Consider the following 23465-nt stretch of genomic DNA (forward strand, 5'->3'; position numbering starts at 1 on the left):
GTCTATAAGTGACCTGAAACTGTTTTCCATTTTGCAACTGTTCTGAGGGCTCTCAGAGGCTGATACCTCTGCAAGTCAAGGTTTCCATGATGTAACTGCCACCACCATTACTTCTTCTATTATTGACCACTTTGGAAGTACTCACAGAGCAAATGCATTAATTTTGGGTGCAGGTGCAAGTCCCTGGGGTGATGTTGGTAATGCTACTGGGAAGGGAAACAAGGAACATTAGGCTAATCTCCCTTGCTTGATGTATGTTCATCAGATGAAAGATTTAATTATCTCCTGGGCATTGAAATTTGTAAGTCTTTGAGCCTGGAAAGTCATACAGCAACCACAGAAAATGCATGGTTAAATAATAATTTAAAAAAAACCCCCAAACCAACAAAACAACTGATTTAAATTAATGTCCTTTCCTAGTTACTACACTAGTTGTTTTTGACCTTATTGTTAAACAAGCAGTTACTGGTAATCTTTTTCTTTAGTATTTCAAAGTTTGTCTTTTAGCAGTCTGTTCACATAGGCACTGAAGATTGCTGTGCACAGTGTTTTTATTCTGTATCCCTTGCTCTTGATGAGGCCAACAAGAAAAGCGAACTTTGCACTGTATGTTCTGCCTTTCAAGATCTTGTGATTCATTCTTACTGCTTTTTCTTCAGGGATCTTGAAGCCAGAGCACAGAATGAATTCTTTCGGGCCTTCTTCAGATTACCCAGGAAGGAGAAGCTGCATGAAGTTGTAGACTGTTCTCTCTGGACGCCGTTTAGTCGCTGTCACACAGCGGGAAGGATGTACACTTCCGACAGTTATATCTGTTTTGCTAGCAAAGAAAATGGTTGCTGCACTGTTATCATCCCACTTAGAGAGGTAGAGTTATTTGTTTGTTTCATTTTGGGTCTTTATCTCCCTTTTTCTTCCCTAGGCCTCCACTGTCACTTGACTTATCTGCAAAGTGTTGTTTGATGAAAAAGAGTAGGATGCTTGTGTGTATCATGCCTACAGGATTGTGGTACAGCTTGTTCTGGGTCTCATTAGAAATACGGGTGATTCAATACGATCCTCAAAGTGAAGTATGGACAGGTCATGCAGCAGGACAGAGGACTTGCAAAAGCAGAATCTGCTCGGCCCAAGATTTGGACAGGGCTCCCCCTCCCAGCTCCACAAACACATATGTCCAGCTTGATGTTGATGGAGACCAGCTTGGACCATTCTGCAATGTAAAAGCATCCTTGCCTGGTATCAACACTTCAAAGTGTTGAAACTCTCCTTCCATAGACAACCTCTAACAAACCTGTTGATACTTTTCAAAGCTGTAGGCCAGAGAGAAAAAGGGGATGTTCTGGATGCAGTAATGAGCTAACAAATTTACATGAAATCAAAGATGTATTTAAGTGGAGGGGAGAGCACATGGGAAGGTGGTGGGAGTAGAAGAGAAGACAGAAGCTGTTGGCTAACATCTGCCTGATCTGCTGTGGATACAATGTTGTTATGATCTCCTAATTAAAGCTTTCCTTTCATTCTCGAGTAATAACAGAGTAACATCCAAGTCATATCCTAGTTGTAGCAACTTACCTTCTGTTATAAAAACAGAAAACACTAAGAGAACAGTGTTATATACTTAATCAGAAATAATAAAACAGCTGTTTCTCCCTATCTTCAAAAGTGTGAAAGTAAATTTCTTCCTTCATCCCCCAGAATTTGATCAAGTTTATCCTTTTATAGATCTTTTCTTAATCATACACCTCTTTCTTATCTTTCCCCTCAGTCTACTGTCCAGAATTGGGCTGCAAAGTCATTTATTAAAAAAAAGGCATCTGGGATACTTTTTGGTATCTGCTTTGAGCATCTAAAGAGACCGTGAACTTCAGGTGGTAGGATGTGTTTGATCAAGGAGAACCAGTATGAATAACCACATTTAAAGCATACATGCATATGAATGCTGTGTTTGTACGTTTTGGTACATGTAGAATATTTGAAGGTGTTTCTGTGGATGTGGTGCCAAGTGTGTTTTCTATAATGTTTCTGGAAAAGGTAATCAGTATAGAGAAGATGGAGGACACAAGCCTTCTCCCTAACCCCATCATTGTTAGCATAAGGAGCAAGACAGCATTTCAGTTCATTGAGCTGAAGGACCGGGATACTTTAGTGGAGAACCTGCTGCAGAGGCTAAAAGAAGTGAATTCCATCAACCCAGTGCACTGCAACAACTTGCAAAATAACAATCAGGTACTGATCTTTCCTCTTCCTTTTCCTCTCCCACCTCTCCCCCCTCTCATCCCTTTCCCCCTTTTTCTCCTTTCCATTAGTTCATTATCCTGCCTTCCTTGGGGGATTGATCTTGAGCCAGTGATATCTGATACCTTCTTTAAAGACCTGTCTGATGGGATGGAGCACACCCTCAGCAAGGTTGTGATTGACAAACAAGCAGTGAATATGGTGGGCAGCAGGGCTGCCCTTCACAGAGACCTCGCAATAGGGAGGAATGGGCTGATAGAGACCTTGTGAAGTTCAACAGAAGCAGATGTGAAACCTGACAAAGTAGCCCTCTGTGACAGGAGGGGCTGGGGACTGGCTGGCTGGAGAACAGCCATGTGGAAAAGGTGAGGGGCTCATGGTGGACAGCAAGTCAAGCTTATAAGTCAGCAGTGTGCTCTTACAGTACTGAGGGTCAGCACTATTGTACTAGGAGGGTTGTAACGAGGAGGTCACAGGATGTCACTATTCCCTTTTATTCAGCGCTTCTGAAGCTGATCTGGAGTACTGTGTCCACTGCACAAGAAAAGCACTGACAAATTGGAGTATAGTGAAGGGCTACAAGACAGGATGGAGTACATGCTTTACTAGGAGAGGCTGAGGGAGCAGGACTTCTTCAGCCAGTCTACCGCTAGATAGAGGGGAGTTAGAAGATGGAGGCAGACTCATCTTGGATGCACCAGCTGCAAGATGAGCAGCCACAGCCTCAAGGTGCAGCAAGGGAAAATCTGAGTAGATAAAAAGAGAAAGATTTCCCCTCAGGGGTGGACAGAGCTGGATCAGGCTGCCCAGAGGGGCTGTGGACTCTACTTTCTTGGAGCTACTCACCTTGACTGAGCACAGACCCCAGCAACCAGGTCTGAGAGCTCCTGCTTTGAGCAGGGGATTGAAAAAGATGGTCCTCTCCAACCTAAATTGTTCTCTGATTCTGTCTTTCAAATCCTAATAGTAAAAGACTGTTTGGTAGCTTGTCATGAAGGACATTTAGCATTTGCTAACAACTTTTGGTTTAAAGTACCAACCCTTTTCCTAACATGCAAATGAACAATAATTTGTATAAAGTCTTGAGTAAGACCTTTCCTGCTAAAAGGTGTGAAAGGTTTTAATGCAAAAGGCGAAGAGTAACCCAGCTCTGTGTCTTGAGGACAGTTGAGGATGTAGTTCTTAGCCTCTTTTCAGTCATTGCCACTTTGATTCTGCATTGCAGAACAGTCTTGCTTTTGGATCCATGTGTGTGCTGAGGGATGGTGAACCTGCACATCTGGGAACAGAGGCTTCACAAATGAAGGAGAGAAGTGAATGTGAAAAGGAGAACAGTTACTTGCTCAATGCAGAAGCACTAAGGTCAGACTTTCATCAGTCAGGAATATCAGGCCTTGATTTTGGAAAGGTATGTAAGATTTGGGGGAAGCTGTAGGTGTTTTAGGGAGTTTTTTGTTTTTAAAAAAGCTGAGGTTATGTTCAGAAATATACACATTTTTAGTAAAATGCACTCTCTATTGGTTGGAGAAGTTAGATATGAGATAACAGCTTTTTATATGCTTGAATTTTTTTTTTCTCAGTCCGCCCCTGTTTTTTTCTGGTGAATATATATAATTTTTCTCTCTGTGTGGTGAATTGGATATGCAAAATGGGGAAAGTTGTAGTCCCTAGGGCAGGCTTCCCATTTCCATTGGTAATGGAAATACCTTGCAGAATTTCTAATATGTAAAATGTTTTTGTTTACCAGTTCTCACATGCACATGATTTGTTCTTTTAAAATATATCTTCTTGTTCCCAGTCTAGGGAGCAAATCAAAGAAAGCCTGTGGGATGATCATTTTGTAGAATACGGCAGAACTGTGTGCATGTTTCGCACAGAGAAGATCAGAAAACTTGTTGCTATGGGAATTCCTGAATCCTTAAGAGGCAAACTCTGGCTGCTTTTCTCAGGTGGGCATGCTTAGATATATGTTGGCTGTAGGCATCATCTAATTCTGGACATGGCAAAACATTTAGGTAGGAAATCTCCCAAGGGCAGTTAAATGTCCTTTACATGGATGTTGTGATACTACTTACAGAAGAGAGATGATCTGAACTGAAGTAATAAATGCAAGGAAGTACCTAGGTAAATATGTAAAAATTTTGTCTCAGGATGACATCATATGATGTGCAGAAGAATCAAAATAACATCTTTGTAATAACATCTATGTAATTTAAAATTTTTTCATGAAACAGTGTTCATCTTCAAGCAGTAATTAGATTGTAGTATAAATATTGATTTAACCCTAGAGAAATCAAATTACTGCAAAATAACGACATCTTAAAGTCGACAGTCCTGCTCCTGCTTCTTGTTGAATGTTGGCAGGGCTTACAGAAACTGGAGATGGAAAATACAACTCATTTCATTGACAGATCTGGCAGAGCCAGAATGTGCTTACAATATGATCTCAAGTTTAGTCATATGACATGTTCAGACGTTTGTAAAAAGTGGAGCTTTTCCTCCTTGGAGGATGTGAACACCGCTGAATAAATTTCTCCCAGTAATATGTGTGTCTGGTGAGGCACTGGAACAGGTTGTCCAGGGGAATTGTGGATGCCCTGTCCCTGGAATTGTTCAGGGCAAGGCTGGATGGGGCTTTAAGCAGCCTTGTCTTGTGGAAGGTGTCCCTGCCCACATCAGAGGGGCTGGAACATGATCTTTAAGGTCCCTTCCAATGCAAACCATTCTTTGATTCTGTAATACCTTCTGCTGGACAACTCTTTTGCTCACTTAAGGTGTTTTGTATGATATTTTGTCATGTAAGGTTTGCTAATGCTTATTTTGTTTTCAAGACATGTATTCTGCTAGGATTTTATCCCCCTGGAAATTTCAGTAAATTCGCCTTGGGGAAAACCATCTTACTTAGGTCCTTTTGAGCAATAATTCCCACAACACTAAGTTTAGCATTGTCCTAATCCACTCCTGTCTTCCTCTGTCTCTCTCCCCGCTGCTCTCAGATGCCGAGACGGATCTTGCCTCCCATCCTGGGTACTACATACATTTGGTGGAGGCATCCATGGGCAAGTGCTGTATGGCGACAGAGGAGATCGAGCGTGACCTCCACCGCTCGCTGCCGGAGCACCCCGCCTTCCAGAGCGAGATGGGGATCGCTGCCCTCAGAAGGGTGCTCACGGCATACGCACACAGGAACCCCAAAATAGGATACTGCCAGGTGAGAAATTCCCAGGGGTATAACACTCACTGCTTTTTTTTTTTCTCCTTCTCTCCACTCTCTACTTTATTGTTCTGTTGGGAGTGTTTTTAATGGTGCTTTTGGTAAATAAGGTCCCTTTAGTTAGTAACAATGCATAATTTTAGTTATTAAACGTCATTCACCCCAGAAAACAAGTAGGCTTTACAAAAGGCTTTGCCTTTATAAAAATACTCCTTCAGTGTCTTGCAAACTGCATTTAGAGTTACAGGAGGGAAAAAAATGTTTCTGATGCTTTTGTTTGTTCAAAAGTGCATTTCTTGCACTGGAGGCAGTACAGAGCAAATTGGCCTGCAGAGATGAGGTTCATGTAGTACACTGGGGCAGAGGCTTCATGAACCTTTCTGCCACTGTCTTTCAAAACTGATGATAAATGGTGAAAATACTTTGTCCAGCTGGCCAGCTAAAATAACTTTAATTTCTGTGCAGCTCCCTGAATTCTCATTAACATCAATCCTGATACAGAAAGTGGGGGGGCAAAAGCAGCCCCAAAACATCTTGCACTGTCAGTTACCTGCTTTTTATTTAGGCAAATCCTGTACTGTGCTTTTCTCCATTGTTTCCTGTTGCTCTTATGAAAAACAGTATACAAAGGCTTGAAAAACTTGTTACGCCTTTGGGTTGCAATTATGTATTTGCTGTCTATGTCTCTTTTTCTTCCTTTTTTTTTTTTTTTTTAGTTGTTTACATCATGTTGCGCTACTTTTCTTTCTATAAAAGTTGCCACAATTGAGCTTTTGTCACTAACAAATCCCATTTTCTTCTTTACCCTTGTAAGTCTATGAATATTTTGACCTCCGTGTTGCTGTTGTATGCCAAAGAGGAGGAAGCCTTTTGGCTGCTGGTTGCTGTGTGTGAGCGAATGCTGCCGGATTACTTCAACCACCGAGTGATAGGTGAGTTGGTGTCTGTCTTCTTGCAGACAGGGAAGGGGCAGCCACACTGCACAGGGGTGAGTAAAATGCTCAGGGTCTGCTGAGATCCAGACCCCACAGATGAGGTGGTCCATCTACTTGTGTGTTGTGCAGGGACAGCAGTTCCAGCCAGAGTTGGTTTTGGTTTGAAGGGTTTGAATTGCAAGATCTGTAAATATATGCTCAACTTTACAGTTTGTCTTTTTCTTTCCTGTTGATCAGAAGGCAGTGACACTTTTGCCTGTTAGGTAAAAACAGAAAAGCTTACAGGTCTTGGTTAGAGACTTGAGCTAAGCTGAACCTAGGAAAGATCTGCTAGAGTAGGTATTTGTGATCTGAGCTGTCTGAGTTGCCTGGCTGCTGGAGCAATGCAGGTTTGCACCTAAATTAGCTATTTGTAATGAAGGCTGATACAAAACCCTCTGAATGTGAGATGCATTTAGGAAGTAAGCCCTGTCACTCTGCAGAGCGTGCCATGCACTGCCTGTGCTGTGTCTCCTGCTCTTTGCAGTGCAATTATTTTTAAAACTGTTGTGCAAACATCTGCCTCAAGCACAGAGAGGGGCTGAGCAGCTCCACACAGTAAGTGCAGGAATGCATACAAGAAGAGTATTTGTTCTTTGCAGTGAATTCCTCCCCTTGCAGAAATGTTTGATAGTTTTTTCCTCTTTTATGCTAACCTTAGCTACACCATCTGGTGTTACACCATTGCTGTGGCAAAGGGAGGGATCAGGGTCACTTGGGAGCAAATGGGGATAGGAGGAAATCCCTGGTGGTAGTGGTTCTGGGAGGTAGAAATGGTCTGGGCACTCTTATGATGTCTGGGGAGTGGAAGGAGATATTTGAGAGTATTTCCAGTCTTTTCCTTGAAGGATGGGATTGTCATACCTCCCTTCTGATACTGTCTTGCTGGACAGTTATTGTCTTGTCACTGAACTGGCAGGAAGTAAGTTCAAGCAGAGTTATTCCAAAGTTAGCTGGATGCTTAGGATGTTTTGTGGTGCTTTGAATGCCACTGATATTTTCAACTAGTGGACTGGGCATTGTAACTGTCCCACTTGTCAGAATTTTGTTTCTTGTCTCCCACGTGACTTTAAACTGCTATTTTGATGACTGACTTCCATGTTTGTCTGCCTCCTTCCTTGATTAAAAGAGAAACAGTTTTATCTGACCTTGTGCATTTCTAGGTATCATCAGTGTGCCTTGAGTTACTGATAACTTTGATGCTTGCTGGGTTATTGCCTCTAAGTAGCATTCTCCACAGCCAAACTAATGAGTTGTGTCACTTGGCCAGCCATATCGCTGCCTTGAGTTATGCTTAATTTGGGTTTGTATCTTGCCTGTCAGTTGCCACAGCTGCAGTGTACATTGTTTGACTGCTGAGAGTCTTAATTGTCCTGTCTCTCTGTTTTCCTGTCCTCTGTACCCCAAGGAAAGAGTGCTGTGACTCTAGAAGACATACTGCCATGGCTCACTACAGTGCAGAGCCAGGAGCTTCAGCTTGGAAGTTCCCCTGCTCCCTCTGAATGGCAGAGGTCTAGTTTTTCAGCATGGTTGCTTCACTAAGCAGTTACTTCTGCAACTTTGGTTTACCCTAGAACTTAATGTGCCCAAATCGGTGCTACTGATCTTCTCCACCCTGCCCCACCTCTGGTTCCTGTTGCCCGAGTTAGTGTTCTTGGCTTCGCATTTCAGTCGACCTTCTTTTTTGATTTGCAACCAGCCCTTGTCTAAACTTTGTATTGTTTCTTCCTGCATAGCACTTCCAAGACCCAACTTTTCCTCTTTGTCTGTACTGCCAACACTGTTGTCCAAATTTTGATCTCTCTGTAACTTTGATGACCTCTAACCTTGCTACCTGTCACTGTGCTTTTCCTCTTCAGTGTCAGCCAGTAATCTCTACAGTCAAAACAGCTACTGAATTAATGACCTTGATTATAGCAGGCCTTCTTCTCTTGGGCCTTTTCTTTATGACTTTCAAAATCTTCTATTTATTTATTTGTGTGTTTATTTATTTATAATTTTTGTTTTCAAAATTGCTTAGGCAATTCAGTCTTACTCGACCTTTTTGCTTGCATAACATGACCAGCTCCCTCCTTCAGCCTTTCCATCTATGACCACTCTGTCCTTTCACAAGCATTTTCATTTCACTGCTTGCAAATGTGAAAGGCCTGCAGGCAGGGCTCCTCCTTCAGGAATTCCCTCTCTCCTTCTCCCCTCTGCAATGCATAGAGGAAATTATAAGCAGATAGCTGCAAGATAGAAACAAGTTGTTCTTGGGTCAAGAGTGATGGCAAGGGTCATGAATATCCTATTCTCATGTTACCATGACTTTTCTATCCTCTGCATAAACCAGCAGGCCATCTTACCCTGCTTTATCTTAGCTAGGCTGTCATCATCTTGATACTGTAACTATTGAAACACTGAAAACCTTATTTCATTTCTCTGATTTGCCTTTTCAGTCCTGGAGATATCATTTAGCTTGCATCTTGGGTCATCATTTTTTAAATGGATGCCCTGGTATTTTCCTACCTCGTCATGGTCTCATGCTGTAACACATTAGAGATTCAGTTGCTCAGATTTCATGATTTCTGGGAGCCCAATGAAAAGGTGGGAAGAAAAGTCCCTTTGAATACATCTACTTGACTTTCATCTGTAATGTCAACACTTATAATAAAAACATCTGTGAAATATCTAGGCAGCATTGCATGTTCCTTTTAAACATTCACTTTTGACAGTGAGTCTGGAATGATCTTTTTATATGTATCTGCCTATCAGTCTCTGGCTTCCTTAAAAAACCTCTAAAACCAAGTCAATTTTTGTGTGTGTGTTAACTATGGCTATTAAATTGTTTGCATTAAGCTTATTAAAAAAAACAAAACAAAACACAAAAATTGCCCTCTACTGAGTAACCCCAGTCTGTTTTCTCCTGTTTTCTTTACCCTTTTTGCTCATGACCATCTGATGTGAGAAGGCTTTCTCTTTAAAGCACCATGCTTGATGTGTTTCTCAAAAGCTCTTTGCATGCCCCTGGGCACTTGCTTTTGATTTGTGGTACTGTAATGTTTGTTCAGTCACCATTAGAAGCTCTCTGTGGCTTGATGTGAAAAGTTCTAAGACAGCAAAATGTCAGAGCTGGTTTTGTTTTCTCCATGATTTGGATGCAAAGCCACAAGACACTGCCGCTCTGCCACAGATTGTCCAGGTTATATTCTGCTTTTGAATAACAGAAGTTTTGAGTGCTAGGGATATATATGTCTCAGAAATTTCATAGCAATTAAAATAGTCTGCTAATATTAACAGAATATGGACTATGAGAAAGAAATGAAATAACTTGAAAGGAAAGAGAAAATACTTGAAAAGCCAACTGCATTTTGTACTCAGGAATATTTTTAACTTGTAGTGTCTTTAGTTAAAGCCCTGATGTGGCAGATCTGGTTTGTAGACACAGGCCACTTCAGTGATAAGAAACTATATTGATTCTACAGTAGCTGCTGACAAGGCAGAACTGAGCTAGTAGCTAAAGCATAGCCTGGATCTGCTCTTTTGGAAAGACTGGTTGGGACAGTTAGGAAAGCTTTTATCTGGGCATTACAGAAATCCTTTGTTCTTTATATATATATAATTATGCATGTAAGTATATATTTATATCTGTGCATGAATTTATGTGTAAATACTTTTTTCCTGCTTAGTGTGTGTAAGCCATATCTGGATTTCCATCTTACATTTCCTCACTTAGAATGAAGGCTTTACTGCCCACTTGCTTGAGTACATACAGTGGAGAGGAATGCGTGCGGTCTTATTTTCACTGCATAGATCCCAAATCGAACAGTAAAATGCTTTAAGATTGCTTTTGCTAGCACTTAATTTCTATTTGCTCTGGTAGCCAAAACCAACAGCTGCTGCTATTACTATTTCATTGCACCCTAAAGACACTTAGGAGAATCAACACACTCTTTCTGCAGAAAGTTGTACAGTAAGGACTATGGACATGAGGGTTGGGCTGCAATCACAGCTGGAGGATGATGGGATTTTTCTTTGTATATGCATGTGTATCTTGTCAGTTTAAATTTTAAGAAACTTGCAGTTGATAGTTGACAGCAATGATTACCTTCAAAGAATATTTTTTCTTTATCAATCCTGGCTAATTCTGTTTTTTTGTGACTTGCAGGTGCTCAGGTAGACCAATCAGTGTTTGAAGAGCTTATAAAAGAGCAACTTCCGGAGCTGGCTGAACATATGAAGGATCTGACAGCCTTAGCTTCCATCTCTCTTTCCTGGTTCCTTACCCTTTTCCTTAGTATCATGCCCCTGGAAAGTGCTGTGAATGTTGTAGACTGCTTCTTCTATGATGGCATCAAAGCCATTTTCCAGCTGGGCTTGGCCATCCTGGAGGCCAACGCTGTGGATCTGTGTAACAGCAAGGACGATGGGCAGGCCTTGATGATCCTGAGCAGGTATGGCCATGCAGGAGTGCCCTTCCATCTAGGCACCAGCAGGACCTTCCATGTTGCCTTGCTGCTGTTGCTGCTTTTGCAGTGTCTGCCTTAAACAATGGGCTTTGTACATGGGACGAGATGTCCTGTGAAATTTCCTGGCACCGCTGAGACATGCATTGACTGCGTCAACGTGCAATATTTACTGCTGCTCTTCGTGCCTTCCCTGGAGTGACAGGCTTCCTGCTCCAGACTTCAAGGAGACAGAAGTTTTCTTCCTTGGGCAGCATTTAGTCATTTGGCTGGCTTGCTGTTCCTCAGATGAGTAATCACAAAGCCATTTCTGAAAAGCCAAGCTTGCCCCAAACCCAGTTTATTTCTAAGTCTGAGCTATAAGACTTGTTTGCTTATTTGAATTGAGAAGAGCATAGTGCAGTGGGATCTGTGTTCTTATGTATTTCTCCTCTTCAGGTTTTTAGAGCATGTCAAAAATGAGGAAAGCCCTCTACCACCTATTGGTAATCACCACGCATTCTTTAGTGATGACCAGGAAGCCTCTCCAGTGACTGAAATAGCAAACCTGATTCACGACTCCTATGAGGTAAAATACTGCTCTGTATCTACTGGTCAGTTAAGTTAGAATTTTAAAGAAGAAAAAGGTTAAATTTAACATGGATGCTCTGGAAGTTAATACACGTTTACAGATTCCTTAGCTAAAGTGCTCAAATGCACAAGACTAGGTGTATTATGAATACTTACACTGAGAGATCAGTTAGAGACTGGGTATGCTTTTTCTTCAAGGTCCTGCTGTACTTTAAAAGTTTTATTTCCAGTAAATGAGAAATACAAATATCACAAAATACTACACAAATAATAAACTTTTTTTCCTCTCTTGTAGAAATTTGGAGACCACTCTGTGGCACAGATAGAGCACATGCGCTACAAACACCGAATCCGTGTCCTGCAGAGCCACGAAGATACAACCAAGCAAAATGTGGTAAGTAGGGTATTACTTTGACTGAGGTAGCTTAACATTGCCTCTCTGGGGGCACACCGGTTTAGTTTTTAAAAAGGTGCCATCAGGCCTTGAAACAAGGGAGAATCATTACTGTCCCTGGAAAAAGTTCTTTCCTGGGATGCTGAGGATTTTTCTTTTGCAGCCGTGTGCATTATTTTCTAGGGTGGCTTTACAGTTAAGAACAACTGCAGGGCCATCCAGCCCAGTGCCTTGTCTCTGACCATGGCTGGCCCCGGGCAGATGCCTGGGGAAGAGTGTAAGAAGAGACAGAGCACGATGTGATGCTTCCCTGGCCTCCTGTGACCTGTAGCTTAGGGACTTCCTGTCTTTGTTTGTAATAGCCCTTGAGGGATTTCTCTTTCAATGGACCTGTCCAACTGGCGAACCTAAAGAAGGGGGAAACATTGCAAAGATTTTTCAATACTGTGGTTTCAGCTGTAGCACGTCAGTACAGTCCCTGCAGGGCTCATGGGCCTGCCCGTGTCAGCGATGAAGGCAGTAGAGACTGTCACTAACATGATTTTCTTTCTTTTTAAGCTCAGAGTTGTCATCCCAGATGTTTCAATTCTTCCTGAAGATTTAGAGGAATTGTATGACTTGTTCAAGGTCAGTCTCCCTTAAAAGCGGCCAGTGCGCTATTTGAGGCTTCTTTGGGTGTAACTTCCAGCTGTTACTTTGCATTGCTGCCCAGGACCTCATGTCCTGTGCCTGGGCGGTGCTGTTTGGATGGGATCATGCCATTTTGTGCTTTCCGTGGTTGCGCAGTTGTTAAAGAGGAGTAGTAAGTAATGCACAGATCCTTCAGAGGAGAATTGCTCCAGAGTTTCCTTTATAACTTGCTGCTTGGAAATGGTCCCTGACAAGTGAGGTTCTGGTAACTTTCACATGCAGAATAAATTAAATAATATGTAGCTCTGCTCACTGTGATCTTGGCAGTGCTTTTGAGTCCTGCTTTCTTAATGCTGTTTAAAGGCAGACTGTTTTCCATAAGGGAAAGAAAACTCCACAAACATGTGTCCTTGCTATTTGTTCCTAATTTCTAACAGTTTTATTTCTTTTTTTTTTTTTTTTAAACTGAAAGGAGTTTCTACTTCGGTTCCTTTCTGTCAAGGTGATATTTGACAAAACTTGTAGTAAAGTTATTTGGAGACAGGGACATCTAAGCTTATACAACTGTATTTAATTTAGAGGTCCAAGCTTGTAATCAGTGTCCTTAATGGACTCTTTCTTTTGTGTATTGTCCACAGCCATAAATACTGAGAATATGACTGTGGTATGTTGTTAGTGTTACACAGCTTTGTCACTAAGAGCAGCTCCTCCTTCCATTAGTGGTTGTAAGATGATGCTGCTGGAGCTTGTTTTTCAGTGCTTCGCTCCTGCTGCTCACTGTTGGTTTTGAGCTTTAACTGGCTCACACTCCTCTTATTTAATTTCTTGGTGGTAGTTCCTTTTTCTTTATTTTCCTTGCTTCCCTGAGGACAGCTTGCTTCGTTAGGACTCTTTGTTTTGCCTCTCCCTAAGGGAAGACTAATAGGTACAGTATCCAAATGGAGATGTCTGAGAGAGAATAAATGAGCAGGTCAAGCCTGTATAATGCTTACTCTGTGTTTTTTGTGACCCTCTGTACCTTTGGCTGGTTAGGAACATCCTGGGCCAGATGTGGCTAATAGAGTTTCAGTAGCCCACAGTGAATTTATTCCAAGAATTTGCACGGTCTCCCTTCAAATGTATTAATTGTCCATTACAAATTGTGAGAGCGGTTGGCTGCTCTGATTGAAGATTTGCTTTTTCACACAGAAATGGTCTTGGTGTCAGTGTGACACCTCACGCAAAGAGAATTTCGAGCATTTTACAGCAGTTTGATGTGAATGCCTTTTACTGCTGGTGGTGCTCTCTGACACTGTGCAGTGCAATAACCCCTCTCCCGCCTCCGATTTCTCCTAGAGGGAACATTTAATAAGGTGTTACTGGGAAATGACGAGCCCGGTGGCAGAGCGGCACGACCCCAGCCGGCCGTACGCTGAGCAGTACCGCATCGATGCCCAGCAGTTCACCAACCTGTACAGGCTGGTGTCGCCCTGGACCTGCGGGGAGCACACTGACGTCCTCGCCCAAAGGACCTTCCGGCTCCTGGATGAGAACATGGACCGGCTCATCGAATTCAAGGGGCTCGCCAGCTGCTTAGGTATCAGCTCACCTGCAGGGTGGAAGGTGGGCAGAGAAGGGGATGGCACGTGTGAGAGATGTGAATGTTAAAATGCCGTATGACTGGCAGGGGAGGATGTTTTTTTAGGGCTTGTCATTATCCTAATCAGTGACCTTTACTGATTTTTTGTGTTCCAATCACCCAAAGTCAATTTGATTTAAAAGACAGCCTAAGGAGATGACTGAATCTTGTATTAAAAAATTGATATCTTAGACAATAGTAATTTTGTTTAAAATCTTGTATGAATTAAAATTATACTTGGGTCTGTATGGAATGCTAGGAAATCCTCTCTACTCGATGGCTGCTGTCAGTATATCTTTGAAATCTCAGTATATCTCTTTGTAACCACTTGTTAAAGACTTAATCTTAAACACTGCTGCTTGCCTTACATGTTGACTTCAAGCAGAACAAAAAAAATCTGGCCAGCAGGGACTGAGGGCTGTGCTTGGGTTGGTCTTGAGGCCACCAGCTGTCCTAATGAGATGAGGCTGCCTGTCCCAAAATCTGGCTGAAGAGAAAGTGCCATATCTCAACTGTTGCCTGATCTCAAGCAGGAAAAACTGAATCAACATTCAAAGCTTCAGTAAAAATCCATACATTTTTGTTCTTGCCACTTAAGATTTTTAGAATTTTTTTATGTGAACCTTAAGGCATTCTGTATTATATTGTTATTTGATTTTGATTCTTTGATGGATACAACTTTAAATTAAAAAAGTTCTTCACAGTATTTCAGTGCATTTGAAAGTTCAGAATCTTATTTTTAGTGGTCATTGAAAGTGTGAATTATATTACACGTTAAATAGGTATCTCCTTTGGGCTTACTCTGTAGAACAGCAGTAAGAGCTGAAGGGGAGAAATACTAAGAATATCATGTCCCCAGAGTTTTCTGTCTCTCCCCCCTCACATTCCTGTTAATTTGTGGCAACAAACAGCCTTTGTTAGATTCCCTGCCATCCTCCATGATATTTTTAAACAATGCTGAAGCTCCATAGGCTTAGGTACTCCCAATCTACTTTACAAGAACAAAGACCAAACAGATGGCTGTCACCTGCTGTTCCTCATTGACAGGCACAACTTAAAGTAATACACTGGCCATATGTTTATTGTCCATGTAAACAATTATCCTTTGTGCACAGAGAGATGCCTGATTTATTTTAAACTGTGGAAGTGCGTGCTTTGGTTCACTTCCTTCTTGTTCTTTTTTTGCCTTGCAGATATTATGTATAATGGAGAAATGAATGAAAAGATAAAGTTACTATATAAGCTGCATATCCCACCGGGTAAGAAATCTGAAAGAGAATGAATACCTCTCTTTCCAAAAAAAATCTCTTGCTTTTGGGAAAAAGCTGCTTAATGAAAATCTTAATCTTGCTTCCTTCCAACTGGGAGCGTAAAGGATGTACATTTGTAGTTACGCTCATCACATTTTACAAATTACTCCAGTCAAACCTTTTTTGGATGAAATTTATAGATTACAATGTCACACATCTGCTGTATTCAGAGATCTTTTGCAACCAATTACATGGTTACTTCCAGACAAAATATGAACTAACATTTCTGAATGGCTTGTACTCCATGTACAGTAGAGATCTACTTATCATATCTTGATCCAGTTTTGATCAGGTGACAAAATTCTGTGGTAGTTCCTCTGTTCAGAGATTTTAATTAATGTGCCATTCTTGGCAAACTTCCAAGTGCAGAATAAGTCTTACTTACAGTAACATAATTTTAAATACTTGAAAGTATTTAAAAACTTATTTGCCCCATTATTTTGCTTTCTTCAAATATCTAAGTTCTAGAAACATAAATAACCATTATTCAGAATTCAAAGGATTACATTTGTCACTTTTCTTGGATAGCTCTCACAGAAAATGAGCGAGACAGCCAGTCACCATTAAAGAATCCTTTGCTGTCAACATCAAGACCACTAGTGATTGGAAAATCAAATGGTATGTCCAAAATGGTTCTCTAATGCGTGTGCATATGAGATAACCCACTTGTGATCCCTACCATGTTATCTCTGCTCTCTGGGGTTTATTTTGAAATGTAAATTTACTCCAGTGACTTGAAAATTAATTCTCCTTTTTATGTCTGCTCCAAAAAAAGGTGATGCAGTAGATTACCAAAAGCAGTTGAAGCAGATGCTGAAGGATCTAGCCAAAGAAAAAGATACTAAAACTGAAAAAGAATTGCCAAAAATGAGCCAGGTATGTACCTTAGAGATTGTAATCTGTTTTTAAGTAAGTGTACTTAAAATGCAATGACTGAATACAACAGTTTGCCTCTTTCTGAGAAGGTGTGACTTCAGCCTGTACTTGGATTCAGTCCTTCATGCATCAAGGATTGGGGTCCTCTGATCCACAGAGCATGTGTTTAAAAACTCTCAGCTACCTTTTTAGCAGGTCCCTCTACTCAGACTGTCTGGTGAATAGAATTTCAGATTTACACTCACCTGCAGCAGAACAGGCAAGCAAACAGGCTTATGCAGGCAGGATAAAGCCCTCCTCCTAAGCCCAGGAATTCCCGGGAACGCATATTGCTGTTCTGTCTTCCCATACCTCCTCTGCACCAAACCAGTGACTTCTTAGTCCACCACCAACTGGGACTTGCCCTGTCATAGCCCAACACTGACTAAAACTGCATGAAGTAAACCAGCTGAAGGCTGTTGTCATCTTACTATCTCCTCCCTAATGCCAGTAGCTTTTTATTATGTTGCTGGCATAAGGAAATCTACTGGAGGGAAAAGGGTCCCATATTAGTAAAACAAACTGGTGTTGGTACATAAAGTTTTAAATGGGTGGCATGTATCTCACCTGTCAGCTCAGCAGGGACTCATAAGCTCTCCTTAAGGCATCACACTGAGGATATTGAAACATCCTCTCTAGTCTGATAATCACCTGTGATGGGTGAGTGAGGGAGGGAAAGAGGCTGGGAAGATGTCTGAATTTTGCTGGCAGAAGAAAAAGATCTGGGGAAAGATGGGAGAGAAACAGGGAGGTGGCTTGCAGGCCTGTGGATGACTTTGGTTATAACTCACTCTGTGTAACAGCCACCAGTAAGAGACTATCCCTTGCCTTATATCTCACTTGCCCTCTGGCCACCTGGCAGGTCCAGATCTCCTTCATCAAGGCATCAAAATACTTCACTGCTCTGTTCCCTCTTTGATTTCAGCACAAGGATTCCTAGCACCAGTGGGGGTTGAAATCCCTTCACTAGCATTTTTTAAAAGCAGGCAGAAGCTATAAATGAGCATATAAATGTACACAGCATTCTGCCTGCCTTTGCAGTACTGTACCCTCCCCTGACTCCTGCACTGATCCCATAACATGGCTGTTCAGTACTTTGATGTTGGTTTTTCATCCTTTACAGAGAGAGTTTATTCAGTTCTGCAAGACGTTGTACAGCATGTTTCATGAAGATCCAGAGGAGAATGATTTGTATCAAGCCATTGCCACTGTGACTACACTGTTACTTCAGATTGGAGAAGTAGGACAAAGAAGCATCAGCCTGGGGAGTGGATCAGATGAGTTCACTGAGGACTTACAGCCCGAGGCCTCTGCTTCAGACCAGGATGCTGTTTTTACTGACACTGTGAAGAGCCCTCACAAAGACTCTCAACCTTCTCCTGTGACTGAAGGGGACTGGACTGTCTCTTTTGAACATATTTTAGCATCCCTCCTGACTGAACAATCATTAGTTAACTTCTTTGAAAAACCCTTAGAACTGAAACCAAAACTTGAGAATGCAAAGCTAAATCAATATAGTCTCAAAACAAATGGAGTGAGCTGCTCACCACGGAATGAACATACAAAACCAAACATGCAGTAGCAGCAAACATGTAAAAATTGAAATGCACTGAAATTATGCCAAAGCACATACTGTAAAAGGCTTTCAGTTAGCAGTGGACTTCTGATAATTTGTTGGTCTGTGGTTTTCAGTTTAAGAGCTTTAAAAGCTAAAGGGTGCGTAGGTTTGTTTTGTGCCATTGATTTATTATGTTCTTGTTTTGAATGTAAAAGGAAACATCTGTCTACAGAGTGAAGACACTGAAGCCCTCTTCCGTGCTGGGAGACCAGAGGCTGGCTCCAGTTGTCCTTTTTTTTTTTTTAAACAGGGGAAAACACTTCTCATCTGCTGTCTGCAGTTTGGGTTGCCTTTTTTTGCACTAATACTGAAACCTGTTTCAATGCTGGTAATTGAAACTATTTTAATATATTTGATTGTATTCCAATTTGTATGTCTTGCTCAAATGATAAATGTACATGGACTGTGCTTCTGTAAAAACATGCACTTTTCAATAAACCCTTTTTGTACAAGACTGGCATTGACAGTATTTACTGATTTATGGAAGGTAAGTACTTTTAATCCTTACTTCATTACACAGATTCCCTGAGCTAGCATGATCACAGTTACTTCACCAGTCAGAAAGCTGTTTCTATGTAGCATACAGAGCTGCTTTGGGAGAAACCTACTGAGTGCCTACGAGGCCAGCAGGGGACTAAATACAGGGAACTTATGTCATCCACAAGAGATTACATGTATGAAATATATGAGGCATCAGTTTTGGTTGGGTTTTCCTTTTGTGTTTTTTAAACAAACTTGGCCTTAACTTAAAATACCTGTGTAGTGTCTCTTTACTGCCCCAGGAACAGAACAAAAGCACTAGGACTTTGCCATCCACAAAGAACATTCACATCTTCTCCTTATTCCATTCACATGTAACAGAAGTCTACAGTATCTTTAATTAAGCAAATTACACCATTATGTACAAGTCTAAAGAAAACAAGATACTTTAAGACGTTGGTACCTGTTCAACTCAATGTTTCACAGCTGAGAGCTTGAAGAGACTGGACAACAAAAACAACAACTTAGGAATAAACTTTCTTTTTATCCTTTTATTGTAATACAAATCTGATTAATTTTCATCCACATTGACTGTCTGTAGACCTGCAAAACAAGAAATTGTATCACCAACTGTTACTAAGACAGTTCCCTTAAAGTATATGGAAGTCTTCACAAGAAAATGTGAAGCTGTTTCAAAGCTAGTTAGTTGATCTACTTCTGGAAGAGCAAACTATATAGGCAAGTATGATACAACATGAAGTTGGTTTTTTTATATGCAGAATTGATTTTTCTCAGATGACAAGCAGAAAGGGCTCAACCTGCCTGAGCTTTTGACATCAGAGGATGGGCTTCATATGGGAAAACAAACCTTAAAACTACCCTAACAACTCTGGCCAGTGTTTCTTGATCTCTCAAAATTTACATGACTATTTCACAAAATTCTGTATTCATTTTAATGCAGATCAGGCAAGCTAGCAGCCCTGGTTTCTACAGCAGATATAGTTTAAGCAAGCATTTTGGCCCTTCAGCATGCTTTTCATCTGAATTTTGTACTGCAGGAGGAGCTGTCCTGCTTTGCTACTTGTGCAGAGAAACATGGCATGAGAGATGGCATGCAACCTTCCTCACCTTTGAATGTTGTCACTGGTACATAGGTGACCAGTGTGTACAGTTTGTTTGGTGAATCTTCATCCTCATTGCGCTTTCTGGACAAACGTACACGGATACGGTAAGGAACATTCCTAAAATGAAGATGGTAGATTAATTTTTAGTAAACTATGTACTGAAACCTGTGAATTCATTGAAAAGTTCTTTTTTCCATAATTACTCCCCCCCCAAATTCTTAAGCTCTGCTTATTTGTGCAAAGACATGATGAGTCAATTCTCTTTCTATCTCACCCTCATAGTAAGAGAAAAATCCTGTACCTTTAAGAGATTGTACTGTTTGCCTTAAAAGAGATTTTTATGGGTTTTTTTGTTTAGTTTTAATAAAGTGAGGAGGTAAGATTGAAGTGAGCCTTGAATAAGATGAATCCATAATCCAGTAGGTGCATTAAGCCAGAAGTTCATCATTTGTCCACTACTGATCCAGGAAATTGTCACTTCATCATCAGCTGCGAAGGTGATCATGAAGTGAACATGATCATCATGAATGTGAACATGAACGCCATGAACATGATCAGCAAGCAGCTGTTACTAACAAGCATTTCTTACTACAATAGAAAATGGTGAGGAAAAACCCACCAATCTGCTGTGAAAGCCCAAGGCCCCTGTCCAGAGTTAAAGTACTGCCCAATCTGTATGCCAGAAGTCACATGGAAATTCAAGTGAGTGTCTAACCTGAACGAAGATCTTACTTAGAGGCACACAACTGATCAACATTGCTTCCTCACTAAGCCCCTGGAATCACAACTAAATTACACAGATGATTTTGTTTGTAACAGGGAAGTCACAGTGTAGCAGTACACAGTCATCAAGACACAGGAACTTGCTTTGCTTTACTCCCTTCCTGACACAAGTCAAAAGCATTTTTCATACTGTATGTAAGTCACTCACTATCATAGGAGCTGACATGGGTGATTTTAGCCACTCCTGATCCTTCCAGAGGATGATATCTTACTTTGCATACATTATGCATTCTAACCAGTAAAAACTGCAAGCTCAAACTGGAAAGACAGATATGGTGACTTCTTGCTCCACAGACCACACTGCTACCAGTTAATATAAGGAAGTCTTGGTTAGTAGCCTCACTACAAACCTCTGAAGTTATGCTGTTTCCTGCTTCCACTGCTACTTCTTCACTGGTATGAACTGTAAAGTTTAACAGGAAAGACAGAAAAACCCTGTCCACAAGACCCAATAACTTAGTCCCACTCTGCTTTTGAAGGAAGGCTTCGTCACACAATACCAGGTAAACCACTGTAAATATGACTCAGGAATCCAACTCCCAAAAGACATGGTTTAAAACTCTGTGTATCCAGGGCATCACTCAAAACATCAATCCCAATTAACCTTTTATTATGGTTTAAGAAGTTCCACTCCTCACAGCAGTTCTTTTGGACCATCTTTACACATGTCAAATGCCAAATCAGCTGCCTCTGTAGCAGTGATTTAATGGAAGCTGTAGTTTTTGACCCTCAAACTACTTATCATTTGTCCTTTGAAGAAAAGATTAATGGCCCTATTTAAAACACACCTACTTACCACCTCGCACAGCATTTATCATTTCAGCAGACTTTAAAATCTAATCCTGTTCAGACACACTACACAAATCCCAGGCACCTATCTTGGGACCAAAAGTATCACTAAAAGGCCATAAAAAGTGTCTGATGTGATAGGGGTCAGGGTACTTCAGTATTACAACACCCCAATCCTTTTTCTTCCCCCACCCTCCACCCCTAAACCCACATTCCTTCTTTTCTTCACTTTAGTCTTAGAAGTAGAAGGAAGCTCTTTCAGTCCCAGAGTTTGCCAAAGCTTTGCTACAAATATGCTGGGAGAACTGACCAGAATACAGAGCTGACAGAAAGATTAGCTTGGCATGTATGCTGTAAGAAAAAACGCATCTGCAAAGAAAATGCAAACACTGCAAGAAGCATACAAATGTTTCTACCCCTCCAAGTCCTTCCACACCCAGTAAGGAAAGCTGCAGAAACCCACCTTATTCCTTTAGCCCAGACTGCTTTGTTCAGTCTGGTGTCAATGCGAACGTCGGGAGTTCCCATCTCTTTCATCGCAAACTTACGGATCTCCTTGAGAGCGCGTGGTGCCCGCTTCTTGAAGCCCCTAGGACAAACACAAGAGCCATTTCTTTAACTTCAGGACACTGTCAGCATTCAATGTTGCATGTTGCAGCATTCGCTGGTGTTCTCTAAACACACAACCTAAAGAATTGTGTTCAACAGCAGACAAACAGCTGCATCACAGCATGACTACACTTTTACCCCGGTAGGCAGATACTAACCTTGTGCCTAACAGAAACCTCGTATACTTAGGGAGAATAATTTCAGTAAAACTATGCAACCCCAAGATCTCCTGAATCTTAAGCCTTCAGTTTTAATGTCAGTGTGTTGGAAGATCACAACATTACTGGAGAGATCAGAGGTTTCAGACACTGAATAGAAGGTCTATGAGAAAAGCAGTGCAACAACAGTAATACAAACTTGACAGAACCGTAACAGTATTAAAATAAACTGCAGAAGAATAAAACTGACATTATTCTGAATAACAGCTTCTCCTACTCAGTACTTACTTTCTCTCATGCCAGCAGGATGGCACCAGTACCACCATCAGAACTGGGTTTTTTTTACCAGTATAGCTTGTCTCATGCCCATTATGGATAGATCCTGCAGGACTGGGCATTCACAACAGAAGTTAGAGCTGCACTGTGAGTGTTTTGCCATATATGTTATACTCACACTGTGACATGAAGCTGTATCAGTAGTGCCTCAGGTCCCACAGTGGGTTATATTTAGTATTATTTGCACATCGCTGTTGATATTTAGTGTTAGAAATGGGAAGTGGGTGCATGATCACAAGTGAGACAAGCATTAAACAAAAAGCATTGCAGCCCTAGCACACACCATGCACAAAAAGTGGATAACACAAAAAGAAAAGTGGATAGCAGGATCATCTGCCTTAAAACAGACTGAACTGCCAATCAACAGGCAAGGCCAGAACATCTTACCACCAATTAAAAAATACCCCTGCCTCCCCTTCTCACCCATGGTTTTACAATATTTCACTGCCTCATTTCTCTCCAAGTTAAATTCAGCCATTTCCCCAATCATTTTGATTCAGCTTGTGTCTTCCACATGACTGCAGCCATACACAGAATGCAAGGGTGATGCAGTTTCCTCTCAAATACTTCACTACTACACGGTTTTACGAGGTTCAACATTTTATCAGGTAAAATTCCATCTACACACAACAAATATCCTTTTAACTCAAATCATACCCGAATTTACACCTCACATGACTTCACGACAAGCACAAAGCCAATCATTTGACTACAGCAATATAATTTCTAAAACTTAATCAGTGGGCTAAACTTTAAACATTTGCCTGGGAAAGAATGACAACCTGTGCACAGAAGTAAATAGATCTACCTTCAAATTCAAGTCCTGGAACACTCACCAGCAAAGAAAGCCACACACAAAGTGTGGCGCTGCACAGGTACAGAGCTACTTCCAAGGGACACAACCGAGGCACAAGAGACCGCAAACAACATGCAGTAAGGACAGTCCTCCTTTGCCCTTTAAAACCTATCGAAGCCGCATCCAAATGCCACTTAACATAAGGGATAACAACAACTTACACGCCATGGATCCGCTTGTGAATGTTGATGGTGTATTCCCTCGTTACCACCTCGTTGATGGCAGAGCGCCCCTTCTTCTTCTCGCCGCCTTTCTTTGCAGGAGCCATCTGAGCAACGCTGAAAAACATCCGTACACGCGTCAAACCAACTTCCCTCGGGACTTTTCCCGTCCTCCCCAGACCCTTACGAACCACACAACTCCCACATTCGGAACTGTAAACCTAAACCTAATTAACCCCCGGGTCG

General features: G+C 41.4%; 2 protein-coding genes across 3 annotated transcripts in view; one reads left to right on the top strand and one right to left on the bottom strand.

Annotated features, from left to right (window-relative positions):
• TBC1D8 (TBC1 domain family member 8) overlaps nt 1–18336 on the top strand; it is a 47876-nt gene extending 29540 nt beyond the window's left edge. Inside the window, exons 6-20 of one of the 2 annotated variants that reach the window (XM_018084140.1) lie at nt 660–867; nt 2032–2226; nt 3461–3643; nt 4034–4184; nt 5232–5446; nt 6264–6381; nt 10571–10856; nt 11307–11436; nt 11734–11832; nt 12391–12459; nt 13798–14038; nt 15274–15339; nt 15919–16008; nt 16166–16266; nt 17429–18336. In XM_018084140.1, coding sequence (XP_017939629.1) covers nt 660–867; nt 2032–2226; nt 3461–3643; nt 4034–4184; nt 5232–5446; nt 6264–6381; nt 10571–10856; nt 11307–11436; nt 11734–11832; nt 12391–12459; nt 13798–14038; nt 15274–15339; nt 15919–16008; nt 16166–16266; nt 17429–17887 — 2611 coding nt within the window. In that variant the 3' untranslated portion in view covers nt 17888–18336. Of the gene's footprint in view, nt 1–659; nt 868–2031; nt 2227–3460; nt 3644–4033; nt 4185–5231; nt 5447–6263; nt 6382–10570; nt 10857–11306; nt 11437–11733; nt 11833–12390; nt 12460–13797; nt 14065–15273; nt 15340–15918; nt 16009–16165; nt 16267–17428 lie in introns of those variants that run through there. The other variant, XM_018084142.1, reaches the window with a different exon arrangement.
• A 442-nt stretch (nt 18337–18778) lies between these two features.
• RPL31 (ribosomal protein L31) lies at nt 18779–23366 on the bottom strand. The gene is made up of 4 exons (XM_008924084.3): nt 23220–23366; nt 21563–21688; nt 19532–19644; nt 18779–19006 (listed from the first exon to the last, which is right to left on the bottom strand). The coding sequence occupies exons 1-4, from the start codon at nt 23345–23347 to the stop codon at nt 18975–18977; spliced, it is 399 nt and encodes a 132-aa protein (XP_008922332.2). The 5' UTR covers nt 23348–23366; the 3' UTR covers nt 18779–18974.
• Nucleotides 23367–23465: the final 99 nt, after the last annotated feature.

The sequence above is a fragment of the Manacus vitellinus genome, unplaced genomic scaffold (genome assembly GCF_001715985.3).
Source record: "Manacus vitellinus isolate BGI_N305 unplaced genomic scaffold, ASM171598v3 scaffold_7_pilon, whole genome shotgun sequence".
Lineage (NCBI taxonomy): Eukaryota > Metazoa > Chordata > Aves > Passeriformes > Pipridae > Manacus > Manacus vitellinus.